General features: G+C 38.2%; 1 protein-coding gene across 1 annotated transcript in view; it reads left to right on the forward strand.

The window, feature by feature from the left end:
* The window catches only part of EPHA6 (EPH receptor A6), an 851,091-nt gene that overhangs the window by 817,033 nt on the left and 11,010 nt on the right, over positions 1-23,048 (forward strand). The window contains exons 17-19 of the mRNA XM_082392247.1: positions 11,547-11,740; positions 13,948-14,019; positions 22,836-22,985. Coding sequence (XP_082248373.1) covers positions 11,547-11,740; positions 13,948-14,019; positions 22,836-22,985 — 416 coding nt within the window. The remainder of the gene's footprint in view (positions 1-11,546; positions 11,741-13,947; positions 14,020-22,835; positions 22,986-23,048) is intronic.

Genomic DNA, 23,048 nt, shown 5'->3' on the forward strand with positions numbered 1-23,048 from the left:
GCTATACAGCAAAGTGACTCAGTTATACATATATATACATTCTTTTCCTTTATGGTTTATCCCAGGATATTGAATATAGTTCCCTGTGCTATACAGTAGGACCTTGCTGTTATCCATTCTGTATATTCCATCTGCTAATCCCAAACTCCCAATCCAACCCTCTCCCAGCTCCCTCCCTCTTGGCAACCACCAGTCTATTCTCTATGTCCCTGATTCTGTTTCTGTTTCATAGATAGGTTCATTTGTGTCATTTTTTAGATTCCACATATAAGTGATATCATATGGTATTTGTCTTTCTTTTTCTGACTTACTTCACTTAGTATAATAATCTCTAATTGCATCCATGTTGCTGCAAATGGCATTATTTTGTTCTTCTTTATGGCTGAGTAGTACTCCATTGTATATATGTACCACATCTTCTTTATCCATTCATCTGTCAATGGACATTTAGGTTGTTTCCATGTCTTGACTCTTGTGAATAGTGCTGCTATGAACAAAGGGGTGCATGTATCTTTTTGAATTATAGTTTTGTCTGGATATATGCCCAGGAATGGGATTGTGGATCATATGGTAATTTGATTTTTAGTTTTCTGAGGAACCTCCATACGGCTTTCCACAGTGGCTGCACCAACTTACATTCCCACCAACACTGTAAGAGGGTTCCCTTTTCTCCACACCCTCTCCAGCATTTGTTATTTGTAGACTTTTTAATGATGGTCATTCTGACTGGCATGAGGTGATACCTCACTGTAGTTTTGATTTGCATTTCTCTAATAATTAGTGATGTTGAGCATCTTTTCATGTGCCTATTGGCCATCTGTATTTCTTCTTTGGAGAAATGTCTCAAAGAGGATATTTTAAAATCCCCTTTTCCTTTGTACTCATAAACTATTTTTCCATAGCTTTCTGATATCTTTAGTGGGCCCAGGAAATATGTTATTAAAGTTGCCTATTATCTTTCTAAAATTGAAATGATGCATCAGTGAAGAAATATCTGGTTTTTTCCTAGAGAGTGCTTGGGAAAATGGGCCTGAGTTTTAAGAACATTGTCTTCTTAAAGAAACAATTATTTCAGAAAAGTAGATTTGGAATGTGTGTTTATATTTCCAAAAAGTATACTTTGTTGGAGGGGAACTGGCATAGTAGTGAACATCATGGTTCCCCATAAGAACAAAAAATTTTACAATTTGTATGGAAACACAAAAGACCCCAAATAGCCAAAGCAATTTTGAGAAAGAAAAATGGAGCTGGAAGAATCAGGCTCCCTGACTTCAGACTATACTACAAAGGTACAGTAATCAGGACAGTATGGTCCTGGCACAAAAACAGAAATATAGATCAATGGAACAGGATAGAAATCCCAGAGATAAATCCATGCACATATGGTCACCTTATCTTTTATAAAGGAAGCAAGAATATACAGTGGAGAAAAGACAGCCTCTTCAATAAGTGGTGCCTGGAAAACTGGACAGCTACATGTAAAAGAATGAAAGTAGAACACTCCCTAACATCATACACAAAAATAAACTCAAAATGGATTAAAGACCTAAATGTAAGACCAGACACTATTAAACTCTTAGAGGAATACTTAGGAATAACACTCTTTGACAGAAACCACAGCAAGATCTTTTTTGACCCACCTCCTAGAGTAATGGAAATAAAAACAAAATAAACAAGTGGGACCTAATTAAACTTAAAGCTTTTGCATAGCAAAGGAAACTATAAACAAGATGAAAAGACAACCCTCAGAAAGGAAGAAAATATTTTCAAATGAAGCAGCTGACAAGGGATTAATCTACAAAATATACAAACAGCTCATGCAGCTCAATATCAAAAAAATAAACAACCCAAGCAAAAAATGGGCAGAAAACCTAAATAGACATTTTCCCAAAGAAGACATGCAGATGGCCAAGAGGCACATGAAAAGATGCTCAACATCACTATTAGAGAAATGCAGATCAAAACTACAATGAGGTATCACCTCACACCAGTCAGAATGGCCATCATCAAAAAATCTACAAACAGGGCTTCCCTGGTGGCGCAGTGGTTGAGAATCTGCCTGCCAATGCAGGGGACACGGGTTCGAGCCCTGGTCTGGGAAGATCCCACATGACGTGGAGCAACTGGGCCCGTGAGCCACAATTACTGAGCCTGCGCGTCTGGAGCCTGTGCCCCGCAACAAGAGAGGCCGCGATAGTGAGAGGCCCACACACCGCGATGAGGAGTGGCCCCTGCTTGCCACAACTAGCGAAAGCCCTCGCAGAGAAATGAAGACCCAACACAGCCATAAATTAAAAACACATCAATTAATTTTAAAAAATCTACAAACAATATAAATGCTGGAGAGGGTGTGGAGAAAAGGGAACTCTCTTGTACTGTTGGTGGGAATATAAATTGATACATCCACTATGGAGAACAGTATGGAGGTTCTTTAAAAAACTAAAAATAGAGCTACCATATGACCCAGAATGTACCCTGAGAAAACCGTAATTCAAAAAGACACATGCACCACAATGTTCATTGCAGCACTATTTACAAAAGCCAGGTCATGGAAACAACCTAAATGTCCATCAACAGATGAATAGATAAAGAAGATATGTGGTACATACATACAATGGAATATTACTCAGTCATAAAAAGGAATGAAATTTGGTCATTTGTAGAGATGTGGATGGACCTAGAGTCTGTCATACAGAGCGAAGTAAGTCAGAAGAGAAAAACAAATATCGTATATTAACGCATATATGTGGAATCTAGAAAAATGGTACAGATGAACCTATTTGCAGGGCAGAAATAGAGACGCAGACATAGAGAACGGACATGTGGACATAGGAGAATGGGGAGAGGGGCTGGGATGAATTGGGAATTGGGATTGACATATATACACTACCATGTGTAAAATAGATAGCTAGTGGGAACCTGATGTATAGCACAGGAAGCTCAGCTCCATGCTCTTTGGTGACCTAGATGGGTGGGATGGGGGGTTGGGAAGGACGTCCAAGAGGGAGGGGATATGTATACATATAGCTGATTCACTTCGTTGTACATCAGAAACTAACAGAATATTGTAAAGCAACTATACCCCAATTAAAAATCCAAAACAAAAACATCATGGTTCCCCAAACCTTCCTAGTCTTAGTTTACTGGGATATAGTCTGTCCCTATCTGGATTTTTGTCTCTCTGCACCAGGAGCCCTGTGGGAAACAGTCCTTTCAAAGGAAGCCAAATCTAGATCTGGACGCTACAGAACTTGGAGATCAAGAGATGTTACCAGACGTCCTGCAGATTAAGCGTTCAGTTTCACTGACTCTAGAAACATCGTTTTTTGAGCTGAAAAGTACAATCACAAGTACTGAATCCAGTTTCCTTTTCTTAATGGGGAGACAGAGACTTTCCTAAGAGCAGAGCTTGTTCATGACAGTTTAGGACAACAATGCAGTTCAGGTGACTCCTTCACTAATGCTCTTTCCACTACTTAAAAACTGAAGCATAGTTGCTTAGAAGGTGTTAATTATCTCAGTCTCAAGAAGTGTGACTTTTGGGAATTCCTTGGTGGTCCAGTGTTTAGGACTCAGCACTTTCACTGCTGAGGGCCCGGGTTCAATCCCTGGCTGGGAAACTATGATCCCACAAGCCATGTGATGTGGCCAAAAAAAAAAAAAAAGTGTGACTTTCAACTGTTAGGGCTAAAGATTTTCCAAACCATAAATCATATCATCAGCAACCTTTTAACCTATGAATCCTACACTTCATATTTTCCCCCATTTTGTCCACTCATTCAACAATCTGAAAGGTGGTAACCTACTAAGGACAAGCACTCTCCATTTTTATAGATCCTTGACATTCTATTTCAACTTCCAAAAAATGAGGTTAGAGAACTGTCTTAAGTGTAAGGTTTTAAGAAATTCTTCATCTTAAAGTTTGAAAGGAAATCTTAGGTTTCCATGCCTTAATGATTTAAATTATAAATTAGCTTTGGAAAAATTATTTTCTGTCTGTATCTTATTCTTTCATCACTCTGTCCCCCTTTTTTTCTAATGTACACTGAATTTCATTTGGATTTTGATTGTTTTTCACTGAATTATAAATTCTGTATGTTGAAAAATATTGACCAAGAAAATAGGTATAATATTATAAATGTTATTGACATATAACTACTTCTTTCCTTTCTTTTTTTCTTTTCTTCTTTTGCCTATGCAGACACAATCATTATATTGCATATTAGGAAAATACATTACCAGTGTTTTCAGTATTACTGTTTTATAAACCTAAATGTCCTAATATCTATAAGTAATCATTATCACAAAAAGTAAGGATATACTGGCACTCTGCTTCACCATCCCCCTTCAACCTGAAATTAAGGTTGATGAATTAAATTCATCAACAAAGCCATCATGAATATTTAGAGGGAAGATAGAAGTAAAATCATTTCACAGTCCATTTACTAGTGTATATTTCAGCCCTTGCTAAAATTTTGAGACAGTTTCTTTTAAAATAACTTTTTAAATAACTAAATTCAATGTGCTTCTCTTTAGGAGTTGTTTAGCAGTGTTATAATAATGTGATTCCCTGCACAGCCCAAGCAGTCCTTGTTCAATAGTATTGTTCAGGGATATCTCGGTGTCTTCATATTGACTGTCTACTCCTTGTTTGCCTAGTTTAATAAAAGGTGCACATTGCCTGCTTTGATTCAGAAACTGTCAACACAATTGGAAAACTCATCAGATTCAGCAAGAGCAGAACAGTCTGCTACGTGTCCCAACTGAGCCTTGTGTAGATTCTAGGCTGCTAAAAATTGCAGTGTCATTGACAAGGAACCAGTACGATCTATTTAGAATAACCAGCCAGGTTTTAGATGATAATTTCTGACAGAATCTAATTTCTTCTACCTCTGCATAGAAGTTATCACTGCAGTCATTTTCATATTTTTTCACTTTGTTTTAATTTTCTTCTTACATTTTAAAATAAGGGTATAACCTTGTATAACTCTTCTCCAAAGGATGACAGCCTACAGCTATCATAAAACCATACTGTTAACAAAATTCTCTCTAGTTAATTATCACCCCTTCATATCCTAAAACAATAAACCTCATTTAGTCTTTTAGACAAAACACCCCATATGCTCCTGGCTCCCTGTCAGTCCTTGACTAGGGAATCAGAAATACCTATAAAACAAAACTTCCCACAAAAGACATGTTAATGAAGATAAAGGTTAATATAAAGCTTTCATAGATCACATATATGACAATTGGAGCTCACTCTTTGACTTGACAAGGCATTGTTTTAGATGCTGGGAACATATGGAAAAAAGAAACAGTTCCTGCTCTTGAACTCGGCTTGCCCAGCTGAGAGACGGCAAGTGTTTTGTAGTGGCCAAAGCAAAGGGGAAACAGGATGCAACCAGAGGTGAGGACTGAGAGCCAGGGTCATGGTGAGCCACTGCAGAATTTCAGGAACGTGATCACAGTTTCACATCAGCAGGATTGCTTTGGATGCACTACGGGAGGTGATTGAGGGAGGAAAAGGGGAGACAAAAAGACTAGTTAGGCAGCTGTTGCAGTGATCAAAATGAAAAATAAATCATTTGAAGAGAGGATTAAAACTGGAGCAGATTTAAAATGCATGAAGGTGGTGGAATCAACGTGTCTTAAGTTAATTTTGAGCACCCGGAAAGGCAAAGGCCCAGATGACTCCCTGATCTCTGACCTAAATCACTGGAAAAAGAATGGTACCCTTTTCAGAGGACAGAAATGCCAAAGCAGGGGCTTTCCTGGTGGGGCAGTGGTTAAGAATCCGCCTGCCAATGCAGGCGACACGGGTTTGAGCCCTGGTTCGGGAAGATCCCACATGCCGCGGAGCAACTAAGCCCGTGTGCCACAACTACTGAGCCTGTGCTCTAGAGCCCATGAGCCACAACTATTGAGCCCACATGCCACAACTACTGAAGCTCGCACGCCGCAACTACTGAAGTCAGCATGCATACAGGCCATGCTCCACAACAAGAGAAGCCACAGCAATGAGAAGCCCGCGTACCGCAACGAAGAGTAGGCCCTGCTCGCCGCAGCTAGAGAAAGCCCTCATGCAGCAACGAAGACCCAACACAGCCAAAAATAAAGTTAATTGGTTAATTAATTAATTTAATTAATGCCAAAGCAGGAACAGGGTTAGTTTTGAACAAAAAAAATCATGGCACCTATATGACAACTCTATGAAGTGGTATGTCCCATAGACAATAGATGGAGAAATCTGGAGAGAAAGCTGAGCTGGAGGTGCAAGCATAAAAGTCATGAGCAAGTAGGTGAGAGGGAAAGCATGGAGTGTGTAAATGTGTAAGGGAGGCTCAAGAGCTAATTCTGGGAGAAAGGGTCAGGTATGTGGCTCAAGACTCAGAACAGATTTTTCTCTACCACTATCATGATTCAGAGGCTACCAAGGTGATAATATTAGTCCATTCTTCAGGGCATTATTAGCTATGTGATATTGACCCAATCTGTTCATTAGTTTGTGCTTCAGTTTTCTTACCTACAAAATATGTAGAACCACACTCACATAGGTATCTTGAGATCTAAATAAGGTAAGCTGTGTTAAAACACCTAGCCCGGAAATTGACATATAATAAGCTCTCAAAGTTTTATATGTTACTTGAATCCGAAACCAGAAAGATCATAGAAAATTTAACTCATGGTCACTCCAGCCCCAAAATTGCTTCTCCTCCTTTGTCTTCTATCTTTACTAGTTGACCAAGCCAAAAACCTAGAAGTCATTCTTCTCTTCTCCCTCTACTTCCATACCCAATTTCACCCTAATCCCGCATTCCTGTCAGATCAGTCTATTTCTTGTACCCCACGTCCACTGCTTTCACTAAGGCCATCCTGACCTCTCTCCTGGATCACTGCAAGCCTCCTTCGGGCTTCCCATGCCCTCCGATGCACTCTTCACATTGCAGCCAGAGTGAGCTTCCAAAAGACAAATCTAATGTCATTTACTTGCTAAAACCCTTTGCATAAAGTCTGTATTTATAGCATGCAAAATCATTCATGATCTCAAGAAATATAGTTTTCACTTAACCTTTGAGCCTCAAATCTCACCATTCCTCTCTTTCAAGACTCTATTCTAGCTGCAGAAATCTACTTTCACTCCCTGATCAGGTCACATCTCCTCTCTTGGACCCATGTAGCCTAGTCGACCCTGCTACCTTCTACATTCAGTTCACCTCCTCTGAGAAGCCTCCCCAAGGCTGGGTTAGGTACTCCTCTGAGAAGTTTCCATAACTCCCTGTTCTACATGGCACTTACCATATTCAGACTCCCTGGTCACCTTCGCTAGATTATACATTTCCTAAAGACAGAAATATTTCTTACTCATTATGTTATCCCTTATACACGGTATGTTCAATAGTATATTTTAAGTGATTAATATATATCTGTTTGGATAAATAAATTAAAAATCCGTTAGAAAGATGTTGTGTCTTTTAACCATCTTCGTGAATCATATTGCTTAAATCTCTTCTCTAGCTACCTTCAAAACCGGAATTTTTACGTGTGTGATCTTCAACAAATTAAACCTCTCTGTGTTTAAGTTCCTTGTCTGTAAACTGAGGATAACAATAGTACCTACCTCATAGTATTACTGTAAGGATTAAAAGAGTTGATGCATGTAAGTCATTTAGAAATGGCACCTGGAAGTTTCCAAGAGCTCTCAGTAATTGTTAGCTGTTATTATTATTGTCACTGTTGTTACTGTTGTTATTAATATTTTCCTATAAGGTGGGAACTTCATGTTTGACATCTGTCATGAACCAGGGCTCAGGACATATTTCACAAAGTCACAAGTTAAAGGACAGAGGAAGCTTTAAAGCCAGAGGTCAGCAAGAAGCAATGTCATGAGTCCCTGAACCTCCCACTCTCCCCCACAGAAAGGCATTCTGGGACCAGACATGTTGCTGAACACATTATGGATAAAGGTTCCAGGTGAAGGACCACACTTTCTTGTCACTCTGTCTTCTTACAGGCCAATCATGAGAGCAACTTTGTCAAAAGAGAGTAAACAGCCTGCTTGACACCAAGCAGGCTGGATGTGAGTGTCAGCTGTTTACAGCAGTTGTCTGGAAAAGTCAGCTCCCCAGCAGCTAAGGACTTTTGGGTAAATGGGAAATAGTAAACCTTCTGGACAGGAGTAAGAAACCACCAGTCTTTACAGGAAGTTGACGTTGGGTCCAGTGCCCTCTGTCTTAGAAAAGAGCAAGGCCCAATCTCACCTGGCCGTTGTCTAGCCAAACCAGGGAGAAATTATATCATTTTGAACAATACTACTTGATACCCCAGTTTTTTTATTAATATTTCCTTCTGAGGTACTTCAAATGCTGTCATGCTTCTGCTTTGAATCCGTCTTGGGTAGCTTGAGACTCCAGGTTTTCTAAGAGTCTGCTCTCTATCAAGACAAATTCCAAAATTTCTTCTAATAGCTTTTGTTTTTGTCAATAACATTTATTAATGTGTCAGGCACCATACTAAGGGATGAGAATACAAAATATAGGGACATAATTCCTTCTTTGAAGTATGTTTATCCTGAGAGGAAGCAGATGAAATATTACAATACAATGTAACAGATGCAATAATAGAAATGTGTGCAGGACTCAGAAGCACTCAGAAATTACTCTGTTCAGCCAGAGATTACATTTTGCAAACTATGAAGTAAATATGTTTTTGATTTACCCAGAATATAAAGCTTAGGATCCAAGTAAAAACATTGAAACCCAATTAGCAGATGTATGACAATAGATAAAATGGTAATCATCACTCCTAAAATTACATCAGTTGATATAAAATTGGAGAGGAAGATGTTATCATGAGAACTGAAAAGCATTCCTGGGGAATAGCCAGAGGAAAAGTTTGGAAGCTAAAAGGAACAAAGTTCAAATTTCAGCTCTACCACCTATGCTGTGTGAATTTAGGCAAGTTTCCTAACATCTCTGAGTCTAAATTTTCTCATTTAAAAATAGGGATAATAATAACTACCATATTGAGTTATTTTAAGCAGTAAATGAAGAAAACTATGCAAAGCATCTAGCACATGGTGCTCAATAAAGGGAGCTAATTTTTTTCTCAGACTATAACTTCACTTGTCATCTATTTTATTCTATGCACTTATAATTAGGTAACTGTGAAATCGACTAGAGAGCTCTCCTGGGGTGGGATTTTAAAGTCTTTCTATAATGGAGTTCTATCCTATTTTTCTTAGTTACTTTTCAAAACTATCCACAGTAGTTTTGATGCATTATAAACATTTTTATACACATCCTGTTTTACTAAAATGTGTTGCAAAATGTCTTAAAATTCAAGCCTAGTTGGTAGCAAAAGTAGTCAGAAAACAGATAAGAAAAAATCCTATTCAATAATGGAATATAAAATGAACAGAAAAAAAGCTAGTATCCTGACAGGTTAAAGTGTTTTGGTCACAAAGACACAGATGGGATTATGAGAAATTCCCTATTACTAAAAAAGCTAAAGCTTAGCAGTTAAGAGGTTCCTGAAGACATATTTTTGCTTCTTTTTATAGACTGCCTCTAGCATAAATTATAGATATTTTAGAGTCATGTCAAATAGTGTCAATTAAAAAAGAAATTAAAATGAGATGTGGTTTTTTTTTTATTATTATAGAAAATGAAAGTGTGTAGATGGTGGTACAATAAAGAGAGCACTGATAACAATATTTACACTTACATTTTTGTATTTCTGTTGTTGGCACAGGGAAGAGGTAAGCTTGAATTGTGCCTGTCTTTAAATATTCGTCTGTCCCTCAATTTTCCCACATCAAAAATGGGGGAATATCAACGGAAAAGCTTGGGTCCTAGCCCACCAGACACCTCCATTTTGAGGGGCAGGGGGAAGATGCCGACACAGGACCATAAGATGCACCTTTTAAAAGACCTTCATTTTTCCTCACAAGGTGGCATTTTAGGGGGGTGGGGGGCTGGGGATTTCAGAGAGCCTGCCCTGCTTTAGGCAAATCCTGAGCAACAATCCTTTAAAAACCCTCCCAGAGAACCACCTAGTCTACAAAAATGTGGTTCCAGTTCAGTGCCCTCTCTGTGCAAAGTTTTTCTTTTTAACTGTTTTGTTAAATTTTAACAATTGGGAAATTTTGAAAGCTGCTTTACACACTTCCTTGCCTTCTTAAAATAAAAGCAGATGAATGTTAAAAAAAAAAAAATGGGGTAAATAAACCCTTTCCTTTGTCTTTCTCCCAGAGATAGTGTAAGAATAGTCACGTGAATACCTTTGAACACTTTATTAAAAAATAAGCTACATAAATTCCAGGTCAACTTTATTGCATTGTTAGGAAATTCCCAGTGGGTAGTATATTAAACAGATAAATAGATAAATACCTTACCTTATCTTGTATGTGATTTCCTAAGTACTAAAAAAAAAATACAGTTATCTTGTTGTTGCTCTTAACTTTGGCTTCTTATCCTGTCCCTAAAGCTACACTGTCCTATAGAGTAGCCACTTGCCACATGTGGCTATTTAAAATTTAATGTCAATTAATTAAACTAAAACTAAAAATTCAGTTCCTCAGTCTTACTAGCCACATTTCAAATGCTCAATAGCCACATGTGACTACTTGCCACCATGTTGGACAGAGAGAACATTTCCGTCATCACAGAAAGTTCTGTTGCAGAGTACTGGCCCAGAGGATACTCCGGCTGAATGTCCTGTTGCTCTGTGACCTGAAGCTGGGCACTGATAGCATTCAAAGATTAAATGACCTTAGAAGTTCTGAAAGGACTTCATAGTCACGTCAGTGTCAGACTAAGGGAAAGACAGAAGTGAGTGAAGAATTAAAGAGGCAGGGACTTCCCTGGTGGCACAGTGGTTAAGACTCTGCACTCCCGATGCAGGGGGCCTGGGTTCGATCCCTGGTCAGGGAACTAGATCCCACATGCATGCCACAACTAAGAGTTTGCATGCCGCAACTAAGGAGCCCACCTGCCGCAACTAAGACCCGGTGCAATCAAATAAATAAAATAAAGAATTAAATAGACAATAAAGAAGAAAGAAGGAAGGATGACTACAAAAAGAATACACACTGACATTATTATAAAAGGATAAAAAATGAATCAGGAATTCAGTGCTTCTGCAGAAGTACAGTTTTACTTAAAACATTTGTCACATGTGGTTTGTATTAAATGCATCAATCTTAGACTAACTTCCTGATGTCCTAACTGGGTTTTGAGGCATTCCAGCTAAATCACACAAAAACTATTTCTGGACATTGGGATGAAATTTAACCTCCCATATGTATACCACAAGTTTAAAAAACATATTTTTCCTCTCAAGGGGGGTCAGCAGATGTTACGCAGATACTTGTAATTCTTGTTCACAACTTTCGTATTTATCCTTGTCTGGACCACATGTACTCACAAGTAGTTTTCATGCTTACCAATGTTTTGGCTTCCACTTCCTGTATAAAAGGAATTATAACTTAGAATATGTGTTATTTGTCCCCAAAAGTAAGAGAATAACCTGTGTATGTTTGCATTTAGGTCATTCTGTCCATTGAAGAAGGTTACAGACTTCCGGCTCCCATGGGCTGTCCAGCATCTCTACACCAGCTGATGCTCCATTGCTGGCAGAAGGAGAGAAATCACAGACCAAAATTTACTGACATTGTCAGCTTCCTTGACAAGCTGATCCGCAATCCCAGTGCCCTTCACACCCTGGTAGAGGACATCCTTGTGTAAGATGCATAATGTTGATTTTTCCCCTTGACAATCATAATTTCTTTCAGGCTGTAGACAAGACTAACAGGTAAAGAGGAGAAAGTTTGCCTTGATAACTGTCTAGTTGTCTACCTTTTAGAATATTCTGTATAAACCATATTTTATTTATCAACTGAAAAAGCAGTTTATTAACATTTTTAAAAATGATTTTTTTCCACAAGAAAACAGGTTCCCCTTTCCTTTTGTCCATATCTAATCTTTCTGAATGACTTTTTAAATATTTTTTCCTGTGTGGGTCTATGGTATTTCTAATTCCTTTCTTGACTTACTGATTTTCTTCTTACCTTTATAAGAAGAAAATCTTACGTGTGTGTGTGTGTGTGTGGGCAGCCCCTTTAATTTTCTTGTCCATTCTATATCCTATTCCTCTCTTTGAAATGGCAAGCAAGACAGGGGCAATTTGTGAATCAGCCAGGAGCAAGGATGTCTCCTGCTGATGTGATCACACCCAGCTGTTGTTACTTTCCATTGCTTAGACCAGAAAAAGACAGATGACAAGACAAGAAAATGAAAGCACTCATCCACCATTTTATAAAAGTCAGTAGCGTTGAGAGATCTACCCACTTCTCTCTGAAAAGCAATTATAAGAGGGAGAGTAGAAGAAAAAAAACCACCGCCATCTATGTCTGAACATATAACATTTAAAATATTGTTAAGTTGAAAATATATTTCTTTAGGCCAAATTGGACTTAAAAATAACCAAATCATTTTCAAAGCATACTTTCCTGACTCAGGAGATGGCCAACAGGATAAACAGATGTTCAACTTTAGGTCACAAGTTCAAGTCAGTGCAGGTTTTAGTGACAATAAAGCCAAAGGCTCTTCAAGAACTGCTTGAAACAGACCTCAGTTCATAGCAGAGCATAGAAGAGTTCACCTCTAAATCACTAATTGGCAGCCTCAGTAAAGTGAAGCCAAGCATGAAATAGCTAGAGAATAAACTATTATTCTAGCCCATCTTCCCTAAAGCAGTCCAGCACAGGAAGCTGTAATGGTGGGAGTGGGCGTGGGGGCCATTTTGAATTTTATCATAAAAGCAATGGGCAGCCATTGAAGGATTTTAAACAAGAGAATGTCATGATCACATTTGCATTTCTGAAAGATCACTCTAGGGCTGATTTAAACCAGAAGTATAAAACAAGGAACAAGACGGGAAACAGAGACAGTTATATGTTTTCAGCAATCCAAGCTAGGAAAGGTCAGGGCCTGACTTATGAAATGAGAATAAGTCTGGAGTCAGGAGATAAGAAAATGGATTTATTACTAGACAAGGAAAACGAATGTGTCTTGGTCATTGAGTGAACAAGGAAGGAGGAGAAAAGAATCAAGATATTTGTGAGGTTTCTTTCTTAGACAAGTTGGTTGATGGTATTACCACTGAGAGAGGGGGAGAAGGACAAGTTTTTGGAATAGAAATGAGACCATTTCGTGCATATTGAGTGGAAGATTCCTGTGGGGCATCTAAGTGAAGATATCCAGTAGGCACTTATATTTATATAGGTTGAACTCAGTTAAAAAGATCTGGGCTAAAGATGTAGATTTGGAGATCATCAGCATATTGATTGTACCTGAAGCTTTAAGCGTAGTTAAGATAACCCATGGAGAATATAAAGAATGAAAAGAAATAGGAAAAGAATGCAAACCTTTGGAACACCAAGATTTAAGAAATGAGTTGAAGAAGTGTACCCAAAGGAGACTGAGAAAGAAGAGCCAGACAGGTAATGAGGAAAACAGGGAAAGCACAGTATCCTAGAAGCCAAAAAAAGGAGACAGTTCCAAGGAGTTTAATGTCCAAGGCTTTATGAAGTTCCCTTAAGATAAAAATGAAGTGTGTCCATTATATTTAGCAACTATGTGTTTAGGTTTCATGAGTGGCCTTTGCAAGAGCATTTTCACTAGCATCATGTAAGACAAACTCAGTGGGGGAGGAGTGAGTGTGAGGTCAGAGAGAGGAGCTATACACAGTACCAAGTCCAGTACTGTTTTCTCAAAAAATCTGTATCTGAAAAGAAAGAGAAGTGGTTAGAGAAAATGTTTCTTGTGTTTTGTTTTTATATGTTTTATTGAGGAGATGAGCATGCTTTAATAACGAAGAGAAAGAACTACTAGAAAGGGATCGTGGAGTGAACCTGAAATCATTTAATCTGAGCCTCTTGTGGTTTAGGGTCAACGGACTCCACAGCCAGTGCCCGTCAACAGAGCTCTCTGACTGTTCTATGGCTGTAGACGCAGGCAGGTAAGAGCCTTCTTTTTGAAGAAAAGCAGATAAAACAATTTCTTCCGTGCTTTTTCAAGATAATGAATCTTCATCATATTTGGAAAATAATGATAAAGTATTTAAGATGAGAAAATATCAAAAAGTCCAAATGATCCAGAGGTAAAGTCAACATGAGGTCTGGTGACTGAGGGCCAGAAGTTATGGTTTAACTGGGTGGGCAGTAATCCAGTGGACAGGCCAGAGAAAGGCAGGCTCCACGATGGCGCTGCCACGTGTGGGCCAGGAGTTGGGCTTTATATAAAGTTGGCAGTTTGATTCAGTTCTAAAGTCTAATCTCTGGGACTTCCCTGGTGGTCCAGTGGTTAAAGACTTCGCCTTCCAATGCAGGGGATGTGGGTTCGATCCCTGGTTGGGGAGCTAAGATCCCACATGCCTCGTGGCCAAAAAACCAAAACATAAAACAGAAGCAATATTGTAACAAATTCAGTAAAGACTTTAAAAATGGTCCACATTAAAAAAAAAAAAAAATCTTAAAAAAAAAAAAAAAGTCTAATCTCTGGGGGACCAAATGGAAGTTTTTGTGACTGATTTGCTATCCTTGTTTTTGACAAAGACATATGTGCTACCCTTAATATACTCTTGTTTGGGAAACAAAAAGAACCAGAGTTCTAAGGGTATCATGCCTGAACCTTTATCAGTATTCTTGTTTTCAAAACAGCCTGAGTGGGTTTCCCTTGTCCACCCCCTCACCCGCAATGCCACCCACCTACCCTGATCCCAGAGCACTGAGACCGTTTAGGGAGAAGAGGTGTGGTAGATTGAAGGACGGCAATGTTAGCTACAGAATGCCTGGTTTGTTTTATGCTTACAAAACTGTGACATTGCCACTCCATCCCCCAAATTCCAAAGCCCAGTCACTTGTCCCAGAGTGATGCTGGACGAAGGAAACATGATGGGGTGTAGAATTGCAGTCTTTCCTCCCATGTATCTCTCAAGCAGGTAAAGGAGCCTAAGAGTATAATTCGCAGCAGCTCTTATTAAACTCTCCTGTACGCTCCTTTTCTCTAGTATCCCCAAACTCCCAAGGTTCTCTCACACTCCTATACTGACATAACTCTCTCACCCACTAGGTCCCCATGGTTTTTATTCCACTCTAATTGCTTTTTTTCTCAAGAATTCACCTGAGAAGGTTTTATCCATTCTCTTGACAGAGTAGTAAGAGGGGAAGAAATTAAGGTGACAAAGAGGGGAGAGGAAAGCTGCGAAACCCACAGCTTCATCATTTTATACCAGCATATTGGAAATTTCATAGACCTTATATCTGTAATTTTTCTTTCAAAAGACAGAATACCCAGTAGAAAAAAAAAATTGTTGGTCAGAGAAGGCTTTTATTATTTAGAACAACCACTCCAAATAATGCTGACATTCTTGTGCCTGACACACGCCCATGGGAGTATTCAGAGCTCTGTGAAGTCCCCAACCTTCTTGCTTTCTCTGCTACTCAAGAAAGCATATGGATATATAAGTGAATGTAATGATAGAAGTACAACCTTAAATCCGATTGATTGTAAAAAATAATTTGAGAAAGTACCTTAGTAATATAGGCAGTCATCCTTTCATGCATGAATTTCAAACTACCTTCATTTTCATTTACAGTACAATGATGCCTTATAACCTCCTTTCAAAGAAATATCTGTAGCTGTCACAGCCCCTGGGAAAAGGGCCCAGCTTGAGACCAAGGCTACATGGAGAACGACATCAGGAGCGGTGCCCGGCCACACCCTTTGAAACACCTCTTCTCCCTTTCCCTGACCCTCAGGACCAACCCAGAGGCAAGCATATTGCCATGGAATCGAGAGTCACATCTGGGGCCCGGTAGTTTAATAGCACAAAGTAGATTGATGACTATATGGCTGTCCCTTCACCCAGCCCTACCTTCCCCACCCTACCTATATCGTCCTATGCACTCACCCTCCAACCTCTTAACCCCCACCCCTGTTTCTTCCATACACCATAGCCTACTGAGTGCACTAGGTTGAAGTCAGCTGGACAGTGCCTTTTGGACAACGCTGCAGTGTAATAGGAAAATAACTCTTTCTTCCAATCCTGCTCCAGATCCCCAGCATGTCACTGATAAGAATTTTATAGATTATGGGCTCCTCGACAACATCAGCTAAAAGGTAGCATTCAGAAACAGGCAACAATTGACCAGATGGACCAGTCCATGACAGAAATCATATTCCACCCAGGCCAAGGCACATAGGAATATTCTCACTACCTGCTAGGCCATAATTAAGGATCTTAGAATATTTTAGCTCTTAGGAACTGGAACCACCACTTTCCTTAGTACGTATAAATTAACTGTTGAACTTTCAAGCACTTGGCTTCTGGTAATATGTGAATCATGAAGGTAAGGAAGAGCTCAAACCAGTATCATCTGCTTTAGAGAACTGCAAGTAAACATTATAAGACTAAATGGTACTACCTCCCTCCATCCAATTAATTAAGCACCTGTAATGCTGTCTTCTGAGGGCAATAACTTTCAACAGTTTGTTAGAAATGTTTCCATTCATTTTGAAAACATCTTGCTAAGTGCTGCCTAGGCTGTCCATAATCATCACTTACTAAATTGTTTATCTCTATAAACCAAGTCATGGACAACTTGTTCTGTTTAATTTTTGTAACTAGCAGTTTTAATGTTGTTTTTCCTGACAGAGAAATAACTGGCTGGACAAAACTAGTGTTGTAACTGAGTGATAAGCAAAGCTTTGCAGAAGGAAGACAGAATATTAAGTATTCATCAGGAAGTGTGAAACTTCTACCCGTTAGAAAATCTAAATTCAGTTCACATGAACTGTTACCACAATATAATACTACTAATGTTAATACCAGTACTAATATTGATACAAGTTCTATTAATCATTATCAACAATAACTATTACTGCTATGTGTTGAGAGCCTACTATATGCCAGTCATTGTACTAGGCACTTTTATCTGTCATGTCATGTAATTCTCACTGTTATTATCTCCATCCCTCATGTAAGGAAACAGAGACTCAAAGAGGCTAAATTTCCCAGGGGTACACAGCAAGTAATTACTAGATCAGGAATTTGAATGAGGTCCACCAACTGCAAAGTCCTTGTTCTTTCCACTACACAGTATACAACCACCGCACTGTTTATGATTATAGCAAAAGAGGATACGTTTTTACATCTCCAGATAGATTTTCTCTGGACTTACCAGATTTCATCAATGGAGTATATTAAAATTCCAAAAAGAATTTGTAGCAGAGCACAGCCTGTTATTTTATGTTCTGCTAAGCAAATACAAGGATGTAGAAAATGAGTATGCCCTCATTCATGGGAATAAGAAGCAAACACATAATCTGTATATTCCCCCAACTTTCTCCTACAGTGCTCGGCCACTTGAAGAACATTACTTGAAAAAAGAAAGTAGTAATTACAACAAAATAAAGAAATGAGGAAGCTATGGCAGCAACATAGTTCCACATTTACGTCCTCAAGCATTTTTGTAGTTTGAATTTTTCCAGTGTTGGCAAATGTATGCTTTGCTTCTTTTCCTTGTTATGACCAACATTACTAACCATCACAGCACTCCTTCTCACTGAGCCCAGATGCTGCCTCTGTATCCTTTTTAAGACCACATTTTGATAACCACTGGCAATGAATTGTAGTTGGCATGTGATATGAAATCTATTTCTGTCCCTGTATTATTTACCCACAAAAAGTAGGCCTTCCTTGAGGTTCAGTGATCTGTTACTCTGACTATAGTGACCATGTGCTAAGAACTCTACTCAGAATGTGGGAAATATTTAAACAGTATTATTCCTACCCTGTATCTATCCTTCCTAATGTTTAAACGCATCTATAATTTTTAAATTTGCTTTGAATTTCACTCCTTCATACTTTTTACCAATTATCAGCCTTATTATGAGAATTAAATAATCATGTCAATAAAAAAACCTGAAGACTTACTGAAAATAAGAGGCTGACAAAAAATAACTCACGCTCCCAATTTAGCACTGAGGAGAGGCAGATTGTTTGGAACAAAGAGATATTGCCCACAGGCATGAAATAGTCACAAGATTTATGGCATGTTTCTATGCCCTTAGAATTTTATAACATCTTGTGCAAAATTTCACTTTAAAATTTTAAAAGAATATCAAAATTGTTTCATTAACTTGTGTTCAAGTTGACGATTAGGCCTATTTATGGGGAGGGCAATGTTTAATTTTTTAATCTAATTAGATAAATTCTTCCTTCGAAGGTTAGGTAGGTAGTTTGTATAGTAAATAGTGTAAAGTGTAGTCCCTTAGTCATGAGATGAGAAACTCATGTAAAAACAGTGATATTGAATAAGATAAATGTTGCTGTTGCGGTTCTAGGTCCCTTAACCCTGTGCTGCCTCATTCACCTGTAACTGCCTCTTCCTCCACTCTGAAACCTATCAAGACAGAGATAAGCAAACATTTTTGCAATGTGAGGAATAAACTAAATAAACAGCATATTCATTAATAGGCTGACCATTATAGCAATAAGCTCTTACTCTTCCATTTAATGAGTTAAATGAAAGTAGATTATTCATCATGAATCAGCCATTGTGTCATGGACCAAACTTTTCTGTAGAGAATATTCAAATCTAAATTATCACTTATTTAATGAATTCCTTTAATACTTTCAGCATTGTACTAAGGCCTACAGAAAATAGAAAGATATATGAGAATGATTCCTGCCATCAGGGAGTTTTAACTTACTCTTTAAAAAACAATTCTTCTGTCTTATGGATTTTTCCCAAGGAAGTAATTCAACTGAAGCATAAAGATACATGTTCTATGATTATATAATCATCTGTAATAAATTTAATAAGGTTGCTAGCAATTTAAGAGTCTGACTCAGGGAATTAACAAATTATTAAGCATCAACATACAGAATACTATACACTCACTTGAATATTAGTTATGAAGACCACTGACATATAGAAAATATTCATCAGTATGTGAAATAAAAGCAATACAGAATAGAATGGACCCTATCTGTACAGTTTTGCTAACCATATATAAATGTAAGAGCTAGAAAGAAGTTATGTTAGAGTGGTAAGGGGAGAAAAGCCTTCAAGCATGTGATAGTTTCATATTAAAACAAGATCCATAAATAAATAAATAAATAAATAAATAAATAAACAAACAAGATCCTACCTTGGAATAGTGTTTCTCAAAGTACAACCTTTCTTGAATCATTTTTAATAGGTCTCTTACTTTTATATTTACATTATGAATATAAAATATGGAAAACTTTTGAGGATAAAAACCTTCCTGCTTTTTAATGGCAGTTTTGATACCTACTGGTAACCTAAGAACTTTCTAAATTAAAATACTAATACTATTATGAACTCAAAGGGCTCATTAGAATCCAGACTTCTTGGCTCTATAAGTGCTATTCATTTTCACATATTTAGATATATTGAGAGTATGTGTTTATTGCACCTTAAACTGTACTATTACCTATTCTAGCTCTACCGCAGCCCTTTCTCTAATCTAAATTGACCATAATTAATACCTGGAAGAATTTCCTAATTCTACCCCCTCCTCATTTTTCTGAGGAAAGTAGTAGACCTTTGAACTTCTACAATATGTACTTTTTTTATGTGAGGTTTTGCTGTAAAGACATTTCTCAGGTGCGAAGCTCCCACTAATCACCAAATAGCAGAAATTTCTACATGCTCAGCAAATAGCAGACTGAATTTATCATTGTACATGGTTGATAAGAAAGGGCATTTATTGTTTATTAGGTAATATTCCAGAGAATTCATGTGAGGGTGATGGCACCCAACCCTCAAAGCCAGAAAATAGCAGCATTTTTCAACTTCGTTATAAGGTGAAAGAAAAGTTATTGCACAGTGGCTGTGAACAATGAGGGAATGCTGACCTTCCTAAATCAACTGTCAGTGCGGTGGTGTAAAGGCCAAAGAGTAACTAGGTTACTAAAGATGTGTGGAGAGAAAGGGAATTATGGTATTGAAACATTCTAGGAGCAAATAGTGGATGCTTTTCAACAGAGAAATAGGCCATTAAAGTCGTTTGGCATACAGAATGTCCTTCCATGACCTTTCTATACTAAGGACATAAAATTAGCAAATTACATTTCCACTCACCAATTATATGAATTGTGAAAGCTCAAGAGTTATTCCAGCATTATCTCAGGAGAGAGAAGTGGAAGTTATTTGACTATGTCTGTGCATAAGAATGGCATAGGAGTATGAAGGGAAAGTCACCTAAACAGATCCTTTTAGTTTGGTTCAGTTTCAACAGATTTCTCAGACAAGTAATTAAAAGACATGAGAGCCACAGTGTTTTGAAATAGGACATTCAGCTTCCTAATGTATATTGTTTTATTTATGTTAATAAGCAATAAGGATACCCTGGGCATTTTGATATTTAAACTTGGTCAGTGAACTTACTACAGCACTATTTCCTAAAGTATGTTCTGTAGGAAACTGGTCAGATAATTTAGGAAAATAGTGCAGAAGCTATTTTGAATCCTCTTATGTATTCATACTGCACATTAGGATAGTGAAGACTCTAAAAAACTCCACAATTAAAAACCCTGTTTAACTCTGTTTGCCATGGAGAACTTTATTGTTTTTATTGATATATGAACTTTTATTTATTTGATAATTCTTATTAATATAAACACCCCTAGGGAACTAAGAAATATAGCAACCGTTAAAGTGTTTATTGGTAGATGCCATGATAGCTTTTCAACCTTTGAACATAACTAAACTTTGTTTAGGGTCAAATCATGAATCATTCTGATACTAATTAGAATGAAACAGCCCATAATCAAATAGCATTGCAGTTTTTAGTACAGGAAAATAAAATGTGGCTTTACAGCCTCCAAAATAGGAAATAATGGTAACAGAATTGAGTCGTGGTAAAAAGGACACAAGTCACTGTGAAGAGTAACCAGACTCCATATAGACTACAGTATAATCACAAGATACATGCATTTAGTTTATGCAAATTTCAATTATATAGAAAGAGCAATAATCCCTGGATTTCCCTGTCATCCTTCTTCACCCCCCCCCCCGTCCACCTTCAACTAGAATCCAGTTTAGAAAAGTAGAAGTCAATGTAGAATCAAAGAAAAACTGAAGAAATGAATTTTAGGTCTTTAGTAGGGACTTTGTCCTAAACAATTCCAAGGGGCGTCTTTCAGGGTCTTCAGGAGTCATACAGTGTGCAACTTGTATGCCCATGTGTTATGTGCGTCTCTGGCTTTTGTGCTCCTAAAGACCCGAGTCCTGGTGATATACCTATATGTATCTATGTCTGTATATTCACACATGCACTAGCCTTTTCAAAATAATACCTTTATATTATCTTTATATTAAAACTACAAAAATATCCCCAACTGGAATGCCCTTCTGCATCAGATCTTAGGAACAGAAATACAGATTTCTGTATCACTTACTTTTTTTTTTTTTTTAATTATTTATTTATTTATTTATTTATTTTTTGGCTGTGTTGGGTCTTCGTTTCTGTGCGAGGGCTTCCTCTAGTTGTGGCAAACGGGGGCCACTCTTCATCGCGGTGCGCGGGCCTCTCACTGTCGCGGCCTCTCTTGTTGCGGAGCACAGGCTCCAGACGCGCAGGCTCAGTAGTTGTGGCGCACAGGCTTAGTTGCTCCGCGGCATGTGGGATCTTCCCAGACCAGGGCTCGAACCCGTGTCCCCTGCATTGGCAGGCAGATTCTCAACCACTGCGCCACCAGGGAAGCCCTGTATCACTTACTTTAAGAACCATCAATGACAGATTCCTTTTTCTTGTTAACCCAAGCTTGCATTGATTTTGCTTTAGTTTTGTGCTTTATTAATATCTGTGCTTTGGGCTGTATTACCCTATACTTGGATGTATGTAAATCTTATTCATGCAGTTGAGCTCTATGACAGCAGAAATTACTTTTTAATAAATAATAAATTCTTGTTGAATGTTTGAGGACAAATAAATGGAGCCTTGATCAATGAATTCACCATAAAAAAAAGAAGGGGCTATCATAGCAAATGTGAAAAAGGGGACTTCCCTGGTGGCGCAGTGGTTAAGAATCTGCCTGCCAATTCAGGGGACATGGGCTCGATCCCTGGTCTGGGAAGATCCCACATGCCGCAAAGCAACTAAGCCTGTGCGCCACAACTACTGAGCCTGCGCTCTAGAGCCCACGTGCTGCAACTACTGAAGCCCGCCCGCCTAGTGCCCGTGCTCCTCAACAAGAGAAGCCACCACAATGAGAAGCCTGCGCACTGCAACGAAGAGTAGCCCCCGCTCACCACAACTAGAGAAAGCCCGCGCGCAGCAATGATGACCCAACGCGGCCAAAAATAAATTAAAAAAAAATTTTTAAATATGAAAAAGGCCAAAGGGCATAGATTCAGTGGCAGGTCAGAAAGCGTATGAGTGAATAGCCTGTGGCTAGTTACTTTCTTTTGGGGTATTCCTCAAATTTGAAAACAGAATTTCATGCAAGAGAAAAAAGTAAACAGAAGTTAGCAAGATGTGGGTTTTCTCAAGATACATCAAGTGTAAGACCTAGTAGTGGCAAAAAGCAGGAAAAGACAAAAGAAACTGACAAGTGAAACTGACCAGGTATAAGTGGCTGATTTGAATATGATGGAAAAATTTTAAATCTCTAGTTTTCTATGGAGGATGAAAACATTTGATGTAAGAATACTGTAAAATTTAAAAATAAAGTTGGGTATTTTTTGCTTTATCTGGCTTTTAAATGGTCTCCATGCTTGTTTGTTTGTTTTTTCCTTGTAGAATGCCAGACTCCCCTGGTGAAGTTCCCGAATATCCTTTGTTTGTGACAGTTGGTGACTGGCTGGATTCTATAAAGATGGGGCAATATAAGAATAACTTCGTGGCAGCAGGGTTTACAACTTTTGACCTCATTTCAAGAATGAGCATTGAGTAAGTGGTGCTATGTTTATTACTATATTTAGATGCTCCACTCAGGAGATTATAAATTCAAAT

Source organism: Balaenoptera borealis (genome assembly GCF_965194805.1).
Source record: "Balaenoptera borealis genome assembly, chromosome: 5".
In the NCBI taxonomy this organism is placed as follows: domain Eukaryota; kingdom Metazoa; phylum Chordata; class Mammalia; order Artiodactyla; family Balaenopteridae; genus Balaenoptera; species Balaenoptera borealis.